Source organism: Narcine bancroftii, chromosome 14 (assembly GCF_036971445.1).
Source record: "Narcine bancroftii isolate sNarBan1 chromosome 14, sNarBan1.hap1, whole genome shotgun sequence".
In the NCBI taxonomy this organism is placed as follows: Eukaryota; Metazoa; Chordata; class Chondrichthyes; order Torpediniformes; family Narcinidae; genus Narcine; species Narcine bancroftii.
In genome coordinates, this window is record NC_091482.1 from 4,583,120 (window position 1) to 4,605,722 (window position 22,603).

General features: G+C 39.9%; 1 protein-coding gene across 9 annotated transcripts in view; it reads right to left on the reverse strand.

Annotated features, from left to right (window-relative positions):
• Positions 1-22,603, reverse strand: part of rps6kb1a (ribosomal protein S6 kinase b, polypeptide 1a) — a 211,542-nt gene that overhangs the window by 14,384 nt on the left and 174,555 nt on the right. For all 9 annotated transcript variants that reach the window (XM_069910978.1, XM_069910976.1, XM_069910977.1 and 6 more), the window contains 7 exons: positions 20,866-20,966; positions 16,405-16,495; positions 13,657-13,747; positions 10,839-10,946; positions 8,822-8,884; positions 7,595-7,672; positions 5,444-5,551 (listed from right to left, as the gene is read on the reverse strand). In XM_069910978.1, the coding sequence (XP_069767079.1) occupies positions 5,444-5,551; positions 7,595-7,672; positions 8,822-8,884; positions 10,839-10,946; positions 13,657-13,747; positions 16,405-16,495; positions 20,866-20,966 (640 nt within the window). The remainder of the gene's footprint in view (positions 1-5,443; positions 5,552-7,594; positions 7,673-8,821; positions 8,885-10,838; positions 10,947-13,656; positions 13,748-16,404; positions 16,496-20,865; positions 20,967-22,603) is intronic.

Consider the following 22,603-nt stretch of genomic DNA (forward strand, 5'->3'; position numbering starts at 1 on the left):
GCTGTAGTAATTCAGCCAGTCCCACAGTGTCCATAGGAGGTAAAGATATATTACCAATGTTTTGGACCTACTTCAAGAAATAAGCAAAGTACAGGAAAGTGTCAAAATAAAGACAAGGATAGCTGGGTGAGAAGGTCAGGCCAACAAAAGGTGTTACCTGCAGATGGGGAATTGAAGTGGGTGGCCACTTGGGGATCCACGCTATTGCAGCAGATAGAGCGGAGGTGCTCAACAAAGCCATCTCCCAGTCTGTGCCCAGTATCTCCGATGCAAAAGAGATTACATCAAGAGTATTCACAGCTGATCTTTCTCCCCACTTGTGTTCTACTCACATGACATATTTCCTCGTGCGCCAAAAGCTTACAGCATCTTTTGTACTGGGGCGGTAGAGTTGATGCACCTGTTAGCAAAATGCCTTTACTTCACTAGCGATCAGGACCGGGGCTCGCACCTGTGCTGTCTGTAAGGGGTTTGTATGTTCTCCCCATGTCTGCGTTCGTTTTCTCTGGGGGCTCCAGTTTCCTCCCTCTGGGGGTGTAGGTTAATTGGGTGTAATTGGGCAGCATGACATGTGGGCCAAAATGGCCCGGTCCTGTGCTGTAGGTCTGAATTTAAAATCTCCAAGATCATGCCCTGCAACCTCCCCTCCCCAAACTCTTCCATGAAAGCCCCCCATTTACCCCACATTCAGGAACTTGAGGTGTACAGCTGTTCAAAGTCTGTTTGGAGGTTCTCACCTTAAACCCATGGTTTTTTTTCTTTAAACTAACCAGCATACAAATACTTTCTTGAAATGTAATGCCAAATTATGCTTGTGCACCCCAAGCCCCTTGTGATCACTTTTCAGATTCACAATAATGCCCCATTTTGTACAGTGCCATACCGTATTTCATTCACATGGTGGAGATGAACAACTAAAATCCTGAAGGAAGGATCAAGTGAAATCACCAGCAAAATATGGCCAGCAGGTCTCCAAATTGTGGGTGTGAACCAAGTAGCAATCCTCCACTTTCATTTATTGGGACTAATAGTCTGGAGTTTTCTGCTTTTCACATGAAGAGAAATAGGCCCCATTGACAATATTGACCATACTACAAATATTCAGTATGTACATTCATAGTTTGAAGAGAAGTAGTAAATGGCTAAATAAGACTTTGAAGGGTAAATTTTAATCAGGACAGAATTCACCTGCACATTGTGCCATTTTACATCCATTGAGGCATCCTTTGAAAGGTGCTGAATTCAGAGCTACTCTCGAAATTTAGCCTTGATTCTGTGCTTGTATCTGCCATTTCACTTGAACACCCAGAAGCTTGGATGGTACCAAGAATGACACACATCCAGAACAATATATTTGTTTTTGTTTAAATACACAAGAAATGTTCAGTGAATCATCCCAAAAACAATGTCAATCCCTTCTTTGTCCTCTTAAGGTATGCCTCAGATTTCTCTTCAAGGGAGTATATTCTCAAAAAACACACAAAATCCTAGCATGGCAGCTTAAGACAGAGCAAACTAAGAAAATGGTATTGGCAACAAGGAAAAAAGACAAACAAATTACATATAATCCAAAAGAAATTAAGGAAAACTTCAGAGAATTCTATGAACAATTATACCGAACCGAAAACGAAGGGAAAGAAGGGAAAATAGATGAATTTTTGACTAAAATTGAACTACCAAAACTACAAATAGAGGAACAAGATAAATTAACAGAACCATTTGGAACAGTAGAAATACAAGAGATAATAAAAAATTTACCAAATAATAAGACACCAGGAGAGGATGGACTCCCAATAGAATTCTACAAAACATTTAAAGACCTAATAATACCGCCCCTCCTGGATGTAATCAACCAGATTGATGAGACACAAAACTTACCAGATTCATGTAAAACAGCAATAATTACAGTGATACTAAAACAAGGGAAAGATCCACTCTCACCAGCGTCATATAGACCAATATCTTTGCTAAACACAGATTATAAGATAATAGCTAAACTATTAGCGAACAGATTAGCAGAACAGGTACCGAAAATGGTAAATTTAGACCAAACTGGATTTATCAAAAAAAGACGCACAACAGACAATATTTGTAAATTTATTAACTTAATTCATGCAGTAGAAGGAAATAAAGCACCGGCAGTAGCAGTTGCTTTAGACGCAGAGAAGGCCTTCGACAGAGTAGAATGGAATTACTTGTTCAAAGTATTGCAAAAATTCAGTTTACCGGAGAAGTATATTAATTGGATTAAAGCATTATATAAGGGACCGTTAGCGAAAGTGACAGTAAATGGACATGTATCAAAGCAATTTAACTTAAGCAGGTCAACGCGGCAGGGATGCCCACTATCACCATTATTGTTTGCGCTAGCTATAGAACCACTAGCAGAATCGATAAGAAGAGATAATAATATAAAAGGAATAAAAATAAAAGACAGGGAATATAAAATCAGTCTGTTTGCGGATGATGTGATAGTGTACTTAACAGAACCAGAACTATCAATAAAAGAACTATATAAGAAATTGAAGGAATATGGAGAAGTGTCGGGATACAAGATAAACGTAAATAAAAGTGAAGCAATGCCTATGAATAACGCGGATTTCTCAAAATTTAAGGAGGAATCCCCATTCAGATGGCAAACGCAGGCAATAAGATACCTAGGTGTGCAAATAAACAAAAATCTAGGCCAATTATATAAACTCAATTACAATCCACTAATGAAAAAATTACAGGACGATTTAGAGCATTGGAAAGAGCTACCACTAACACTGATAGGAAGGATAAACTGTATTAAAATGAACATTTTTCCAAGGATACTATACTTATTTCAGGCATTGCCAATACAACTGACAGAAAAATTCTTCAAAGAGTTAAAGAAAATAATAAGGAGATTTTTATGGAGAGGGGGGAAACCGAGGATAGCACAAGACAAATTAACAGAATGGTATAAACAAGGAGGCTTACAATTGCCAAACTTCAAAAATTATTATAGAGCCGCACAATTAAGGTACCTATCAGATTTTTATCAAACAAGGGAAAAACCAGACTGGACGAGACTAGAATTAGATAAAATAGGGGAAAAGATACCTGAACACATATTATATAAATGGGACGAAAAATTGGTACAACATAGAACTTCTCCAGTATTACACCATCTCCTCAATATATGGAAGAAGATTCATGTAGAAAGAAATAAAATAAATTACCAAATACCAAAACTAATATTGACGCAAAATAAGCTACTCCCTTTTACAATAGACAACCTTGCCTTTAGAAAATGGGAAAAAAAAGGGATAAAAAGAATAGAAAATTGTTTTTCAGGAAGTAGATTCTTATCCTTTGAACAAATGAGAGATAAGTACAATATAACGGGAGATACAGCGCTGGCATATTACCAACTGAGATCCTACTTGAAAGATAAATTAGGAAGCAACTTGAGTTTACCAGAGGGAAGTAACCTTGAATATGTGATTACAGATACAATGTTAATCAAAAGATTTATAAAAAATATGTATATTAAACTGCAAGAAAAGGAAAATGAGGAAACAAATGGTAAAACTAAACAAAAATGGGAACAAGATTTAAATATAAAGATAAAAAAGGAAACATGGGAGAAGTTATGCTCTGGAACGATGAGAAATACAATAAATACGAGGCTGCGTATGATACAATATAATTGGTTACACAGACTATACATTACACCGCAAAAGTTAAATAAATGGGACCCAACAGTATCTGATAGATGTTTTCGATGTAAAAAAGAAAGGGGAACAACAATTCATGCAATCTGGACATGTGAGAGAGTAGAAAAATTTTGGGATGATCTCAATCAGATATTAAATAAAATAACAGAAAACAATATACCAAAGAATCCAGAGATCTTTCTCCTAAGTAACATAAAAAATAAAGAATTTGGAATTGACTTGGAGGATGCACAAAAAAGATTTGTTAAGATAGCCCTAGCTGTAGCAAAAAAATGTATTATGTCAACCTGGAAATTGGAAGATAATTTGAAAATACAACAATGGTATATAGAAATGAATAAATGTATTCCATTAGAAAAAATAACATATAGTTTAAGAAATAATATTGAAATATTCGAACAAGTATGGGAGCCTTACATTAAATACAATAGCGAAAACCTACCGGGAACAAACATTACCTAAGTTGATGGAAGGAGAAGAGAAGAAAAGAATGGACTCAGTAGAATTTCTGGTGTATTTTTGTTGAATGACAACATTGTCTAACTGAATTAATGCAACCTAGATTGTATAACTAAAATGGATGAGAGGGGGGGGGGATGGGGGGGTGGCTTGGGAGGAGGGAGGGGGGAGGGAGAAAAAGTCACTGTAAATGTGTGGAAAAGAAAAAGTGTATATCATGGCTATTGTGATTTATGGTGTGAAAAATAAAAAATTTATAAAAAAAAAAAAAAAAGGGAGTATATTCTCAAGATATACAACACAGTAGCAGGACATTTCGGCCCCCAATTTACAGCCCATTAACTTACATCCCTGATACATTTTGGAGGGTGGGAGAAAACTGGAACCCCCCTGGGGAAAATCAACACAGACATGGGGAGAGCATACAAACTCCTTAAAGAGAGCACAGAATTTAAATCCAGGTCCCAGTCACTGATACTGTAAAAGAGTTGGGATGATTGTGACGCCAACCACATGACCCTAATTTAAAAACTACATTTAAAATTTAAATTTATTTTTAAAAAATTTCAGTCTTAATGTTTCACTGTTACAGTGCCAGCGACCTGGGTTCATATCCATTACTGTCAGTAAGGAGTTTGTACGTTCTCCCAGTGACCATGTGGTTTCTTACCAGTTGATTTGGTTTCCCGGCATGTTGCAGACATATGTGGTTAGTGAGTTAATTGATCACATGGGTGTAATTGGGCAGCGCGGGTTTGTGGGCCAGAAGGGCCTGTTATCGCGTTGTACCTCTAAATTTAAAAAGATACAAAGTATAGGCTGTTTCACCTTTCCAGCTGAACTCAATGTTTTTGGAAAAAAACAAGGGTTTCATGAGTTATAAACACCCCCCACCCCCACCCCATCTCTTTCACCCACTTCATGAACTGCCAATTCCATGTCAACACTCAATTTCCGAAACTGAACTGTGAACGGCCTTCCGAGAATTGTGCCTTGAGGTGTAGCGGCTTGTGGAATTCCACACACACACACACACACACACACACACAATATATTTGCGCAAAGTTGGGGTTAAATTAGATGCGTCGATAAGTTTAGATAGGTTTGTTAAATTAGCTAAAGTGTTATATTATTGTTTATTAATAATTAAAAATATTATTTTAGATACAAAACCGTCTGGGCTCATTTCTATTGCTGCTGACTGGTTGGTACACAACACGAGCTACTTTCACATTTCCAGCATCTGTTTCCAAAGCACGTGGAATATTGCAGAAGCTTACTAGGAAGACTTGATTGGCACTTTCGCTGAGGGTCGAGTCATCAGGGCTGTCAACAGGTGTCTGCCGTGTGAACTTTGAATCAAACTGACTGACATCATCATCCGATTGCTAAAGACAAAAAAAAAAACACATTAATCTAGAACTAGGTGACTAATCCTGAGGTTTTTGTTCTGCATTCATATTCTACGGACACTCAGCACAATTCTGAACAAAAAAAACACTAGCTAAACACTTACATTGGTGCAAAAATAACTATTAGACTGCGACTGGCAAAGATATCTAATGGCTTTCTCTTCATATTAACATTAAAACTAATAAATTTCAATGTGCTATCCATATTCTTTAAAACAATATTTTTTAAATATTAAAATCTCTGACTCTTTAAATAGCAAAGTGATCCTTCCCCTTTAAGAAAAGCATACAATGTCCCTGCCCCGTAGGTGGAATATACGTAGTGCCCCGAAAGTCCGTGAAAAATGCCTGCGGAATCTCTCAAGGAAGAACCCCCTCCCATTAGCGCCATCTTCTTTTGTTACTCCTTTCCAGGCGCCATTCTCCCCCTTAGACTGGAGTCTTCACCTTGCTACTACTTTTCCCAGATTTATTTTCCTTTTACTGAGCTCTCCGTGAACACTTCTACACCTTTTACTTTTAAACAATAAATACGAGACGGTTTATCAAAAATAAAAAAAACAACTTTTACTTGTTCCATTACAAATATTTTCACAATCTTCTTTTTACAAACTTCGCAGAAAATCTTTCACCTCGTTCTTGTCTTGAAAAATCGTTGGTTCCCTTCTGCTGCTTCGATCCTCAAAGTCTTGGGGTATATCACTGAATATTTCAATTTTTTAGCACGTAATTGTCTTTTCACATCTTTAAATTCTTTTCCTTTGTTTGATTAGGGTCAAGGCTAAAGCAGTGGTTCTCAACCTTTTTTTTCCCTCTCACATACCACATTAACTATTCCCTATGCCATAGGTGGACCATCGCCTTCCCAAGATCGTGTTATATGGCGAGCTCTCCACTGGCCACCGTGACAGAGGTGCACCAAAGAAAAGGTACAAGGACTGCCTAAAGAAATCTCTTGGTGCCTGCCACATTGACCACCGCCAGTGGGCTGATAACGCCTCAAACCGTGCATCTTGGCGCCTCACAGTTTGGCGGGCAGCAACCTCCTTTGAAGAAGACCGCAGAGCCCACCTCACTGACAAAAGGCAAAGGAGGAAAAACCCAACACCCAACCCCAACCAACCAATTTTCCCCTGCAACCGCTGCAATCGTGTCTGCCTGTCCCGCATCGGACTTGTCAGCCACAAACGAGCATGGTGGACTTTTTACCCCCTCCATAAATCTTTGTCCGCGAAGCCAAGCCAAAGAAGAAGAAGAAAGATGAGAACCACTGCAGTAGAGGCTGCCTCATTAAATGTATTTAAGATGTGGTTAGATAGATTAGACAGTAGGGGAATTAAAGGTGATGGAGAAAAGGCCATCAGAGTCCATGGCCAGATAAGCCATGATCTTATTAAATGGTGCAACAGGCAATGAGCCATGTGGCCCTACTCCTGCTTTTGCATTCTTATAAGTGGAGAGTTACTTCAAACTGAGATGCAAAAAAAAATCTTTTTGCAGATTGATAAATCTTTGAAATTGTTTACTTCAGTCATGGAAGCTAGATTACAAGTATTTACATGGAGATGGATGTTTTTGAAAGATCAGGAAATCAACAGCAATGATGAACTGTCAGAGACAAAGCGTTGAGGCCAGTACAGATCAACCAGGATTGTATTGTATTCGTCAAAATCCAATGCACAGAGTTGAACTATGTGGCTAACCTAAAAGTTGAGAAAATACAATGTCTGCCCTTTGCTCTGTTTTCTCTGTGCCAATAACCCTTGGTTTGCTGGATTTGACTGAGTAAAATGTGGGTATTTGAAAGCCCTGGATAGTGCCCAATCATGATGCAATTCACCCCTAACCCCCCCCACAAACAGCCACTCCCCCCCCCCAACCTCCTTCCCCACCCCAGGGTCCTAAGCAGCTACCTATACAGTTTCAAACAAGCATTGAATCAGAGGACATTGTTCATCTATGAAAGTGCACCTCAGGTGTGCATTTCAATAAAACAAAAGGGAATGAGGTCACACTTACCAGAAATGGCTTGAAGGGTGGTTCAACTCTACGAGCTAGAAGATCCTCCCAGTTTGTGTGTCTGAAGAAAGGATGTGCCTGTAAGTCAATAAAAAGACAGAGGTGCTACAATTAAATCTTGCAACAAATTAGTTACATATAACATTGAACCTGCACAAAAGAAAACAGTTGCAGAATTCTCAAATTCTGATATTTTGAAATGTTGTTAATACAGATTGGAGTTTATTTATTCAATATCGTTATTTTCCAGTGGAGATGGATGTTTTTGAAAGATCAGGGAATCAACAGCAACGATGAACTGTCAGAAAAAAACGTTTTTTTTTAATATAGTGATGTTGTAAGATGGTTATAATACGTGGATTTGCACTTATTTCCGGAAAACAATGAATTTTATGACTTGTTCATGACAACGAACCCTGATTCTGATCACTTTTAAAAAGTCATTAGCTTATGTGAACGTTTTGGGCCATCCTGAGAACATGCTGCAGAGTTCATTTAATGTAGGCATTTCTAATCGTATTTAAGATAGGGTACACAGAAATATTTACTCAAGTAAATGAAAGTACTAACAAACTGATGTGGTAGAGATGTTCTTGCATCTGGTTCTTTGGCGAAGCAAAGCGCTGCCTCCTGCATCCAAATCATCCCATTACATACCTGTCTACCCTCAACAATCTAACCTCTTACAGATGAGCCCACCTAGTGCACCAGGTATAACGCAAGAATAAACTTCAGTATGATAGCGATACACAGATAGAAACCGAAAGGGAAAGTAAAAGGGCAAAGCTGGAGAAGAGAGGGGAATTTGAAAAAGTAGTGGTTTATTTGCTATCAATTCTTCTGCTTCTGGCTAGAATTTTTAATTTTTAAAAAAATGTAAACATACAGTCTGTAACAGGCCAATTCGGCCACCCAATTTACACTCCAATAACCTGCACCCCAATGCATTTTTTTTGAAGAGTGGGAGGAAACAGGACCCTCCTCCCCAAAGAAAATCCACACAGATAAAGGGAGAATGTATAAACTCTTTAGATAGCACAGGATTTAAACCCAGGTCCAGTCCTGATCGCTGGCGCTGTAAAGGTGTTGTGCTAACTGCCACGACAACCGCGCCACCCTGTTTTAAGCTTACTTTCAATTTCTTATCACAGATCAGTCGTATCTGACGAGTTAAAAGATGACAAGGCATGATATTGTAGAGTGTCAAGGTCTCTGTTCCAAACTTACCTGAACATCAGTCGCATCCCCAACTCCAGCCCCAAGGCGTGATGAAGCATTCCTTTTTAGCAGCTACGGCAGAAAACAAACATCAATGTTCTTTTTACAAAGAAAATTAAGTTAGCAATTCAAAATGGGCACAGTTACAAGAGGTACAGTTGTGCAAGTCAAGTTTCAGATTCAGTTTTTAGCAGTCATGTCTATATTTTTGACCCGGCCCCACTTGGTGCTTGAGATGTTACAAACATATCTCATTCAACGTGCAAAGCCATCGACTGCAGGTGCTGTAAATCTGAAACAAAATCAAAATGGCACATACACTTAACAGTCCTGGTAGAGCTGTGAAATGAGAAAAAGTTGACATTTCATGCTAGCTTCTTTTTACAGATGTCGCCTACTGAGATTTCTGACATCTTGTTTTTGTCCCATTTACTCAAGGAGTTCCTTAGCAGTATGCTAATCCTTGCACAGCAATTCCCAACATCCCCTTGGAAAACCTTCCCTGAGCTTAAAGAGCAACAGGTTTCAAAAGAGGGCAATGGTAGAGTGGCTCAGCACTCAGCAAGAGAACTTGTCAATGGACAGAGGGGCAAAACATCAAAATAAGGAGACCTTATTTAGCCTTTCAAGCATGCTCTGCCGCTTAAACTCATGGCTGATCTGATTGCAACCATCTCCACAGCCTCTTCTATCCACTAACCTCACCCACCTCCCCCCACCCCCCCCCAACTTTGCTTCTCAAGAAGACACCTACCTCTGTTTTTTTAACTGTCAAGAGTCAGGATGGAAGGGGTGGTGGGGGGAGGGGGAAAATAACAATTTAATGGGGATGGAAAGAAAACTTAAGCAATGACAAATAGAGTGGATGCTAAGTGCAGGAGTCGACACAGGGGCTTGCTACACCCAACAAGTGAGGGGCTTGCATCACAGCAGGAAAGAGCTGGACCAAAGGCTTTGAAGATGGATGGGATAAGTCAAATGTAGGCAATGGCAGTGTGGTTGAAAATCAGGGGAAGCTGCTCTGGAAGTCAACTCCAGGAATGGTACCTTCCTGCAGAGTGCTGTGAACCTTTGGAATTCTCTTCCCCAGAGAGTGCTGCTGAAGCAAAGTTATTTAATATATTCAGGATGGAGATTGACAAACTTTCAAGCAAAAGGGAGTCAAAGGTAAGGAACAGGTGTGCGAAGTCGAGAGCAAGACCGGATCAATCACGATTTTACTGAAAGTCGATCAGCATTAAGGAGGCAGCCAGCGGTCGGTCTCTTGCTAAGTCGATTCTCATACAATTTCTAAATATTTCAATGCTATTTAATAGCTGACCAGAGCAACAGTAAGGGAGGAAATCTCAAAGTGCACACAAAGGGCAGAACTACGAGTTAAGGTCACTTTTTTATATTTTATCAAGATGTTACCAGGTCTTCAAATGACTTGATCAAACAATGGGTGCCACCAATCTTTATTTCACTCCCAAGTTTTGAGGTCCTATTTTTATGAAATAACTGTAGTGATACTGAAGTAAAATTATGGCCAATAACCTCCATGGAAATTCAAATCACTTTTCTGTACTCTTAAATAATTTTCTCCAATCAAATAGCCCTCAACTTTCTTACAGTTAACCTGTTCTTGCCTTGAGCAATACCAATGACTCTGCTACAACACCTCACTCCAGTAGAAAATTCTAAAGGTCCATGCCCGAGGGAGAGTACTTTAATCACTCCCATTCCTGGCTCTGACATCTATTTTTAAAGTTACTCCTCCAGTGCTACCAAGGCTCAAATCCAGAGAATGCCAAAGTCCAACCCAGCAGCACAACTCAATAAACAAGCGAGAAGAGTCGCTCACAGAAGATGACTGACTGGATTCCCCATGCTCCACTGATCACCAAATCAGCCATTAAGGCCAGATTTCAGAGACCATTTTATTTCTCTCAGTTATTACTACTGCCAACAAGTCAACACATTGACAAAGCGACCCGATAAAAGACTTTTCTGACCAGTGCAATCTGAAGAACCTCAGTTTGAATACCTTTTTAAGAAGATCTCTGGCTTCATGTGTGAGGTAGGGCGGCAGATTGAGTTTACACTTCAAGATTTTGTCAATCGTCTTCTTCCTGTTCTCACCGGTGAAAGGAGGCTAGGGAAAGTTCATCAGGTACAAATCAACAAACCAGAATTTTAAAAGCTTTTATGAAGTTTTGGGTAACTAAAAAGGTCTCAATGTGAATAGTAAAAAGCACTTTTGAAAAAGCCTTAAAATAGGAAAGCACACATTACATGACAGGACAAATTCAGAACAGTTTTTTTTCTTGAAATTCTCTACCCTAAAGGGAAAGAGCACAAGATTATCCCACAAATCAACTTACTCGAAACACGGTAAAGGCCACTCAAAGGTAATGGATAACTAAATCACAAAAACGGTATCACCATGTCCCTTTCTCCTTTCTTTCTGGTGTAAATCTGGGAAGGTAGGTTATTTCTACAAGACTTTATTCCAAATTTTTATCCACAGAAAATATTTATGAAGACTAAAGGGATGGATAGTGCAGATTCGGACTTAAATAGCAGTAATGGCAGCACTGTGCTGGTGTGAACCCACGGGGAGTCGTGTTACGGCGCTCCCATGGGGTCCAACTGCCGTGAAGCATTTAAATGACCTGTAAATGGAGCTGACAGTGGCTTTATTTAAAAATGCTGAGACTGCGGGGTCCGCTTCAAAGATGGCTGCATCTAAGATTGCCAGCAGCCATGAGGGGTTGCAGACTGGGGAAGCAGAGGACTGGAGCAGGGTACCATAAAACAAGAAGACCACACCCCCCAACCCTCCACATTTGAGAAGAGAAACAGGAGTGTTTGGTTCAGTGCGGACTAGAAGGGCCTAATGGCCTGTTTCCGTGCTGTGATTGTTGTTATGTTATGTTATGTTATGAAACAGGTGGGACAGTGATCACGGTGGCGAACTAGTGAGGGGTTCGCCGCCGTGGTCTAAAAACACACAGGCAGTGGACTGTTGGTGATGATGTGAGGAACCTACATAGGCTGTGGGATGCTGGCAACTATGGTCAAGGGATTCACATCAGACTGCAGGCTGCTGGAGACTGGCTGAAGAGATACCAGGTATCAGAAATGGAATGCGAGAGGGTGCTAAGGGGGCTGAAGAATTCCTGATCATGTTGGAGGTTTGGATCTGGAGTTCAAGTTGCCGGCGGCTTGGACCGGACTCGTATGGCTGCAGGGTCTGCATTAGTACCGAATCCAAGAACACTCGGGGACTCTCTTTTGCTTCCCTTTCTCTCACTGTAAGAGGTGTTTCAGGCCATTTCTGCCAATGGCCAATCTGTCTGCCTTACAGCAGATGAAAAACATTGCACTGTCTTGATTACATGGCAATAAATTGAATCTTGTTGTTGCACCACTCTCCTTTTGTCGGTTCAAGAGACAGCCATTTAACTCTCAGCTTTCAACAACAGGAATCGCTCATCCACTTATCGAGGAGGCTTCAAAGCAATCACAAACCCCATCTTATTTCTGGGAAGTCGATGGTGGAAGTACAAGTGGATGGACGTAGAGAGAGTTTGCTGCTTGAATGCTTTTGTTTCTTAGCCCAGAAGTGGTAGAGGCCAATAAAATCACGGCACTTACTGTTCCTTCAAGAGTGTCTGACAACAGTTAATGGGAATACCTCATGACCCTTGGGAAGGAAGAAAGGGTAGCAAGGAATGAAAGGGGCCTTTTAAAGAACTCTATGAACACAAATTAACTTCTTAGAACAGTTGAATGTTCATTCTCATGTTTGTTAATGAATAACTTTTCGCTCTGCCAGTGACAGGAAGGCTTCCATCATCAATTCACTTCAACATGTAATCATCTCAAACAAGATCAACATTTAAAATATTTTGGTTCACCAGTTTTCATTAAAGCATGCACAATTTGAGATTTTATGGCAAACTAATTTTTCATATTCTCATGAATCTTCAGAGACCTTTTTCAATGACAACATCCTTCCTGTAATAGGCAGTGTCAGCTAAATAATTGACATGCCCCACGTAGTACAATTTTAAAGACGTGTGATTACACAATGGGCTCTCATATCCTCATGTGTGGTTTATACCACGACTGCAACCTTTCAACAGCAAGTGAAACAATACACCAAAGTAGATTGAAGATGAAGTTTTCAAAAACCTCTGCAATCCCCATAATTTGCATTTATTAAGGATACTTAGTACGAAATAAAAAAAACTTAGTTTTGATAAAGGCCAGAATATTTGAATTGTCATTCTGCACCAATGGAAACAATTCCAAGAAATAATTCTGGGAATAAAATACCTAAATATATCTGCACCACTCAACGTGGAAATATACACTTATTTGTAAAGGATAAGCCCACAAGCTAAATTTGATAAATTTTTTTTTGCATTAGTGTCAACAAAACAGGTGACAGCTTTTTTCACTCACTATTTTATAAGATGACAAATTTGTGAAGAGTTACTGGTCCTGTAATCTCATTGTTAAATTAGCCACTAATCACAATAGCCAAGTCCAAATTTATCAGCGAGCTTACACAGGGAATTAAACACTATGACCTGGCTCGCTATCACAATAACTGCAAATCAAAGCCACATTAAGCTTTCAAGTATTTTAGTGACTCTATTACACGGAAGGATTTTATCCAATCAATATCTTGTGGACAATTATAATTAACGTAGGAAGGGAAGTAACAAGATTTCTCATGACATCACAATGGGGGGTCAACCACTGGACGCAATTATGTGGCATTCCAAAATGGAGACTAGCACTGGACATTGCGAAAGGATCAAAAGCATGTAGTTTTTAAACTGTGCACCTACTGCTCCTGTCAGCATGTCGTACATTAGGGCTCCTAAACTCCACCAGTCCACCGCACGATTGTGTCCACTTCTCATCAAAATCTCTGGTGCCCTGGAGAGGTGGGGGGGGGAGGGGGGGTGGGAAGAAAAAGAGACAAAAATCAATTTCTCTTCAGCTTTGTTGTGCGTCACATTAGAATGGGGGGGGGTGGTGTGGGGAAGGAGAAGTTGCCTTTCTTGTACATTTGTTGTTTGTCACATTAGAATGGGAGGAAGAAGAAAAGCAAGCTCTCTCAGAATCAGGTTTATTGTCATGAATGTGTCACGAAATTTGTTGTTTCGTGGCAACAGTATTGTGTATTAGAGGTGCAAAATTGCAATTCTGTAAATACAAGATTTAAATAGATAAATGGAATTAATAATGTTGACCCATTAGAAATATTTAAATTATACCTTGATAAATAAATCAATGTGCTCTGATGCATCAAGCCCATTTTCCTAATTAAATTCCATCCCAGATTCATCTGGGGAATTCAAAGAAAGGGTGCCACCCAGAGCAAGAATACTCACTCTTAATGCTTGAAGCCACATTCAGGTTGGAGCAGATCACTACACAGCAAAGCATTTGTGCACAGTTCCATATAATCACAGAACAGGCCACTGCACTAAGGTAACATGACACGAGCTCAACAGACGAATTTACTCTACTCAATTTATGCAGAACTACAACAGGGAACAAGGAATCAAACCAGGAGCTGAAGCAGGTCTTACTTTTAGACTGAATCACCAACACAGCCCAAGGCTTGGATTCTCTCCAATGCACTATCTGTGCTGAAGAAACTCCACAGATCAAGCAGCAGACAAGGAGGGGAAGGAATTGTTGACACTTTCGGTCAAGACCCAATGTAGAAGGAAGATAGCCAACAGAGGGAAAAGGGGAAGACAATGCCAGGATTGGATGTTGGGTAGATGGAGCCAGGTTGGGGGAAGGGTAAAGAAGAGGTGGGAAACAAAGGTAGGTGGGTCACAGATGGAGGCAAACAAGGAAAAAAGACCATCAGGCAGGAGGAGGGTAGGTTGAAGCTGGAGTCTGCTGCTGGAGGGTGATGTGGAGACACAAAGACAATAAGTGCAGGAATCATAGGGTAATTATAGGAACCAGGGGCTAGAAATGAGACACAGATGAAATCAAAGGGAGAGGGATTACAGTAGGTGAATGGAACCAGGAGGGCTACAACAACAAATTGGTGATAGGGGGCAATGGAACAAAAATGGGAGAACTGGAAGTAGATCAGAAAGAGAGAGGAAGGGGAACAACAGGGATAAGTGTCAACTGAAACTGGAAAATTCTATGTTAATATCAGTGGGGCATAGTCTTTCCAGGCAGAATGCGAGGTGCTGTTCTCCTTGTCTGTGTTGTAGTCACCTTGGCAGTGACAAAGGCTGAGGACAGATGACATGATGCAGGAATGGGGGTTGAGCTTGACATAGCCTCTCAACTAATCACCAGGCCTTCCCCCATCCCCTCAACCCCCCCCCACCAAAGTACAGGCCCACTGACTTCCTCCAGCAGTTTACCACTCGAGATACCAGCATCTGCATTCTTTTGGCCCTCCATAGCATTTTTTTCCAGGTAGGCGTATTGTTTACCATTCCATTGTCATTGATTACACTTCACACCAAACAGTCAATACCCTCAGATGCCCCTTCCACCCTGCACACAGCATCTTTCAGCTGCTCCCATTGGGGAAGAGATACAAAAGTATTAGGGCCAGCAACACCAGGCTGAGGAACATTCCCACAGGCAGTGAGAATGCTGAACGAACAAAGGAACCACTCACAGTAGCATCCGAGGCTCTCACATTCATGGAATAATATTTATTGGTAAATAGGAATACTGCCTATGTATCATTTCTATGTATGTGCGTTATGGCTGCGTGTTTTGCACCGAGGACCAGAGAACGCTATTTCATCAGGTTGCGCTTATACAATCAGATGACAATGAACTTGACTCACAGTCCTCAAGACCTCATTTCGATCTCCACAATATTCGCATCCTTTCTCCACTCAGCTCTCCATCTCTAATACACCAAAATCCTCTCCTCATCCTTCCATTTCAACCCGCACCCAAATTCTTTCTGAATACCTCAACCGTGGCAAATGCAATGGCAGCATTCATTTCAGGAGTAGAATATAAAAGCAAAGATGTAATGCTGAAGCTTTAAGTCATTGGTCAGGCCATATTGAAGTAGTGTTGGGCCCCATGTGTAAGGATAGATGTACTGGCATTATAGTGACTTGCTGAGTTTCTCCAGCACTTTTCATAATGCACTTTCATCACCACCCATCTGCAGACTTTCTTATCAAATTTAAAAATCCCAGCTTCTCCTCGACATGAAGATGATCAGAGTATAGATCAGGGAATTAGACATCTTTATATGCATCTAAAAAGTAAAATTAAATATCTTCTAAATGGCACTCCCAATAAGAGGCTTTATTTTACAGATAGATGTTTCAATTTACAAAGCACTTAACACATACAATGAATTGCTCCAAAGAAAATCACTTTTATATTAACAGCTACCATTACATTCTGTTATGAAATAATTAGTTTAAGTATTCTTTATGGGATTGGCTAATGAACCAATGTCAGTCAAGTGTTGGCAAAGTGTTTCTTTTCTCAAGGAATAGGCAAGAGGCTGATTGAACTAGGGGTGGGGAGGGGTATTACTCTATTTCCAAGTCCAAGTTTGATTTTGAGAGACTTACATGTACTCTATGGTACCACAGAAAGTGTGAGTCACTGCGCCATCATGGATAGATTCTTTACACAATCCAAAATCTGTCAGTTTAACATGCCCTGAAACAAAGTATAAACATAAAGTGATCACGTACATCCAGGAGCGATGTCCACTAGTTTGCAACCTGATGACAAGCTTCAAACAATCAGAGTACCAAATCCCAAGTTGATTATATTTTTTTATTTGAGCCTTCTCTTTTGCTTTATTGGGGGTGGTGTTTTCTGAACCTGTATTGTGAACCAATGCTAAAATCGAGCTTTGTAATTCTTCCTCAACATTGTTGAAGCATTTTTATGTTTTTCCTGAAGTTACTGACTTTTGTTGAAACATAGTCTGTGGATCAAAAGTTTTCAGTTTATATCACAAATATTTGCAATGGAAGGGGGTTGCAATGGAGCCCAATCAGGTTCATTTCACCTGATTTCATTATTCAACAAGAGCAAGATATGTTTCGAGAAGAGAAGAACTTTTCTTTGTGTTAAAAGTGTCCTCTCACCAAAAAGGGGTCTCATCAAGTAACATTGAATTTAAAAATTGCATGAATTTCAAGTCCAGATTTGCTCAGGGGAAGATGATACTTGGTCATTATAAAAAGTTCTCATTCTGCATTTGTGCAGTTTTATCAATGCCATGTTTTATTCCCTCCCCCCTTCCCCAACGATCCTTCTTAATCCTTTAACTTATGAATTGAATCAATCAGGACAATTCAAAATGATGCAAATGCATTCCAAAACTTTATGAACACAATATAATTATATACCAAACAGATGTTCTGATCAGGAAACACCTCCCCCAAGCAAAGAAGAAAATGTACAAAATAACATAAAGACACAAATGCATGTATATATACACACAGATGTCACATATACCCACCCCCCCAAAAGAAAAAAACTGGTTACATTCCCCAAATGAACTAAATTATCCACTTTAGAGAAAGCAGTTTTATCATATCAAAAACTTGAAGTACGTTTATGGTTTTTAAACTAAGTAAATAGACTTGCATTTAATTGGAAGCCAGAGAATTCCAAATGTGCCAGTCAGTTACAGGCTACAACGTAGTCGTAACCAGTGCACTAACACAAATATGCACGTGAAAATATGTCAGATTTCCACATAAGTTTATCAGTTTTTGTTCAATGGACGGTGAATCTACAATAGCCCTGCTTGTAGTAAATCACAAAATATATTAAATTAGCTTTGTTTTGCTCCGACTCCTACCCAGTGCAGTGGAGGTTAACCAGGTCGATTCCAGAGATGTAGGGGTTAGTTTATGAGGAGAGATTGAGTCATCTGGGAGTGTACCTACTGGAATTTAGAAGAATGAGAAGGGATCTTATAGAAACATAAAATTATGAAAGGCACAAATAAGATAGAGGTAGTTATGTTGTTTTCATTGGTAGGGAACCCAGAAGTGGGGGACATAGGCTCAAGATTCAGGGTAGTAAATTTAGGATAGAGTTGAGGAGGAACTGCTTTTCCCAGAGGGTGGTGAATCTGTGGAACTTGCTGCCCATTGAAGCAGAGAAGGCTGCCTCAGTAAATATATTTAAGACAAGGTTGGATAGATTTCTCCATCGCAACGGAACGAAGGGAATTTGGGGAAAGAAAGGTTGGTGGAGACGCGCCTATCATCAAATCAGCAATGAATGGTGGAGAAAGCTTGACGGGCCGGAATACCCTCTCCTGCTCCTTTTTAGCTTGTCTTATTTTTTCCACCATAAACTGGTTGTTTTTGCCATCTTACTTTTTTATATATTTTCTTTTGAGATTTTTCAATCTACATGCAGTCAAAACGAAGAATAATGAAAAAGTAAAACATCAATATCCATAATATTAACGAAATACAAATCCTCATGTCGGTATTAAAGTAAGAAAGAGTCAACAAGTGATTCAATTATTATAAAGAAGGAAAAATTACAATAATACTACAAAAATGCAAATTCATTGTCCACGTTGAACCAAAGGCAGAAAAAGATAATATTGCCTTGCTTTCTTCACTCAGGTGAAGAACGGTACATGGCACATTCTTTACAGGCTTCTAGCGTGCATACACAAGTATGCATTTCTAGTTAATGGAGAGTAGCCACACAAAAAAAAATTGACACAATTCGGAAGCCCTCTTGCAAGCCCAAATGGCAGGATGGACAATGCTCCATCGTGAAGGATGTGGCATCTCAATCCAAGGACGTTGAAAGTTTGACAAACATGCTGGATCAGTTTATCAAAGGAAGGTAGGCCAGCGTAGAATTATTCTGCAGCATCACATCTCAAGATGGAAACCACAGAAGGTTGATGGTAATCAGGGGAATGATGGAAAAGAGTATGACTGTGGTTTAAAAAATGTTTATGGGAATAGACTCCACTATGGCCTTGAAGTAATTTGATAAACATGGCAAAGAAACAATTATGGCCAAATAACCTAATCTGTGCTATAACCTTTCCACAAAATTTAAACTTCAACTTACACTGATCCCACCTACTGTGATAGTCCTGAGGACTCTTTACAAAACAGAATCAGAACACTTTTTACACAAAATTAGTTTTGGGCACAGGTTTAAATTATGCCAGATACCACCTCACAAACCCAACAGATTTTCTCCTCTGGTGAGTTATGCTTTATAGTCTTACAATCTTTTTAAAGTTTAATTTAATTTACAGCATGGTTCTTCTTTGGCTTGGCTTCGCGGACGAAGATTTATGGAGGGGGTAAATGTCCACGTCAGCTGCAGGCTCGTTTGTGGCTGACAAGTCTGATGCGGGACAGGCAGACACGGTTGCAGCGGTTGCAGGGGAAAATTGGTTGGTTGGGGTTGGGTGTTGGGTTTTTCCTCCTTTGCCTTTTGTCAGTGAGGTGGGCTCTGCGGTCTTCTTCAAAGGAGGTTGCTGCCCGCCAAACTGTGAGGCGCCAAGATGCACGGTTTGAGGTGAGATCAGCCCACTGGTGGTGGTCAATGTGGCAGGCACCAAGAGATTTCTTTAGGCAGTCCTTGTACCTTTTCTTTGGTGCACCTCTGTCACGGTGGCCAGTGGAGAGCTCGCCATATAACACGATCTTGGGAAGGCAATGGTCCTCCATTCTGGAGACGTGACCCACCCAGCGCAGCTGGATCTTCAGCAGCGTGGACTTGATGGCATGGTAAAGCCAATTAAAACCACACCACCCAATACACCCAAATTTACCCCTTATGTTTTAGAGGGTGGGGAAAACCAGAGAACCTGGGGATAACCCATGCAGGTCACAGGTAGAAATGTACAAACTTCTTACAAACAGTGCCAGATTCAAACCCAGATCGCTGGCACTGTGTCTGTGATATTTCTAATGATAAATTTTACACTGTGACAATTATTTACCTTTACCAACATGCCCTTCATTACAAAATCCTATCTCAGTCCTACATGTAGGTGCTACGTTCTACAGAGCTGGAACTCAAGAGATGGGATTGAACAGTCTACTTGCTTTTAACATATTCTACATCTACTACTGCAGAAGTGAGAAACAGTGCTTACACTCTTTTGCATTTCAGTGGGATGAAGAGTCAACATAAATAATGGAATCAACATTCTACAGTTGAACCAATTTAAACAAAGGTGCATTCAAGAAATTACAGTCTCAAAGACTGTTTGTAGAAGTTTGACAAGGCAGATTTGTGACAGGTGAAGGTGAAAATAATTTTGAATTCACCCTTTCACCAGACTGACTGAAATTATTCAATCAACTGCTGGTGGTGTCAATAAAAAGCATGGAGCAGTGTCAAAGGAATGTTGTTAATTAGTTCTTGGTCAACTTTTACACTGCACTGAACCATTTCATCCAAATTGGTCCTCAATGAAGATTAAACTTTAGTTACTATGGTACAGGGCAGAAGCAGTGGTTTGTACTCTCGGTCTTGGCTCTGTGGCCATTGTAGGTATTACCACCAAAGGCTTTTTACCACCATCCAGATCAACTAATAATGAGGAACTCTGGAGTCCAAACACTGCTGATTCCAAAAAGGCCACTGACAAATGATCTGCTTCGAGGCTTTTGTTTCACCGTGGTCAGCTGAGACTATGCTTTTAATCAGATACAAATGTGTCATTTTATTCATTGCCTGATGTACTATTCTGGATGTTCAATGAAACTCGATGCAAATTATTCTTCAAATCCATTTAAACACCAATTCATATGATTTAGTTTGAAACTTTAAATGCATTAACAGTAGTCCACTAAACAAATAAAGGGAGGGGGAGAAAAGGACAAAGAACGAAACAAGGTGAAGGTTTCAAATCAGCAATTTAAATTTGAAAGCACATTTTGCCAACTATTAATAAATCGCATTATGAAAAATAAATGATGAAAAAAGTGGTTTAAATCCAACCTTCACCAAAAGGGAAAATTTGCCCCATTTCCAAAAGTTCAATGAACAAAATTTGCCAAGTTTTCATTTACCTTGATGATTGAGCATGATGTTTTCTGGCTTCAAGTCACGATAGATAATACCTTTTTGATGCAGGTGCCCCAAAGCCATTGAGATTTCCGCTAAATAAAAACTTGTTTGTGAGAGGAAGAGAAAAAAAGTCTATTAAATATTGTTAAAATAGCAAACAATTGTTGAGTTCCAAATTTCTATTTCAAATTGTCTCGCCATGCCTTTGGTTCACTCTAAATCATTTAGTTTTTTTCTTTGCATTTTTCATGAGAATGGATAGAAGTTCCACAATGCCAGCAAAATAGCCTGATTTTCACACTGCAGAAGAGGCCATTTGTCTCGTCAAGCCCTCGTAACAACCCCATCAATTACATCATCTTTGTGAATATGTATGATCTCTTTTTCTGCCTTGACATATTGTGGTAATTTAATTGACAGTAAAATTCTTATTATTAAATTCAAGCAACTGGCAAAAAAAAATCTGGGAAATAAATCGGTAAAGAAATACGCAAGTTTAAAATTGGTATGCCTTGCTGTCCGTTTGCCAATCACACAACACGCAACCTCAAGCTACTGGAAAATTCACTTATCTTGCATCCACTAATCCCCAAAAGTGCCAGATACCAGGGGTTTCACTGCATTATATTTGATGCATCTCATGTACCTGTTTGGCTGCAGCAAGAATTTCAGTGCATTGTGTGCTCATGTACTTGACAATAATCTCTCAGCTCATTCCTTCACTGACTTTCCTGGTCACTAATTTTTCTTTCATGTCTATTAACCCTGCATTAATCCTCCTTACACCGACCAGCACAAGGAGCAACTTACAGGAACCAATTAATCTTGCGACTCCACAAATCTGCTGTACTGTTCACCCATAGCATTTGAGGCCATATTTTGATGGCATTCACCCCAAACATCTATTTTCAGCGGTATTAAAACTATTAAAGTAGATTCTCATCTCAATAAAAAAAGTGTTTCAGACACTTCACAAATGAAAGGGCTTTGTAAAACACTAATTCTAAGATTTTAACCTTCATGGAGAGCAAGCCCCCAGAGAGTTTGAATCAATCTTACAATTGTTGAGAACTCAGAATCAGAATTTATTGCCATAAAGTTCAGTGTTTTGTGGTAGTGCAAACATACATATTATGACCATATTATAAACATACATAAGTGTCTTTGGTTCATTGATTGATTATTTAGGAATGTGATGACAGCAGGGAAGAAGCTGTCCTTGTGCCATTGAGTGCTCTTCTTAGGTTCCTGTACATTTTCCCCCAATGGTAACAGAGTGAAGACGGCATGGACTGGGTGGTGGGGGTCTTTGCGGATAGAGGCTGCATTTTTAAGACACCACCTCACGTAAATGTCCTTGACGGAGTGAAGTCTGGTATCTGTGATTTGGCAGGCCGAATTAACAACCCTCTGGAGTTTATTGTTGTCATAAGAGTTGGCACCTCCATACAACCAGCCAGAATGTTCTCCACAGTGCACCTGTAGAAGTTGACGAGAGTCTTCAGTGACATGCCAAACCACCTCAGACAGCTCACAAAGTATAGCTGCTGGCGAGCCTTCTTTGTGATTGCACCAACGTCGAGGCTCCAGGACAGATCCTTGGAGATGATGACACCAGGAATTTGAAGTTTTTGACTTTTCCATACTGAACCCTTGATGAGGACTGGCTTGTGTTCCCCTGACTCTCTCCTGAAGTCCACAATCATCTCCTTGGTCTTGCTAACGCTAAGCATAAGGTTG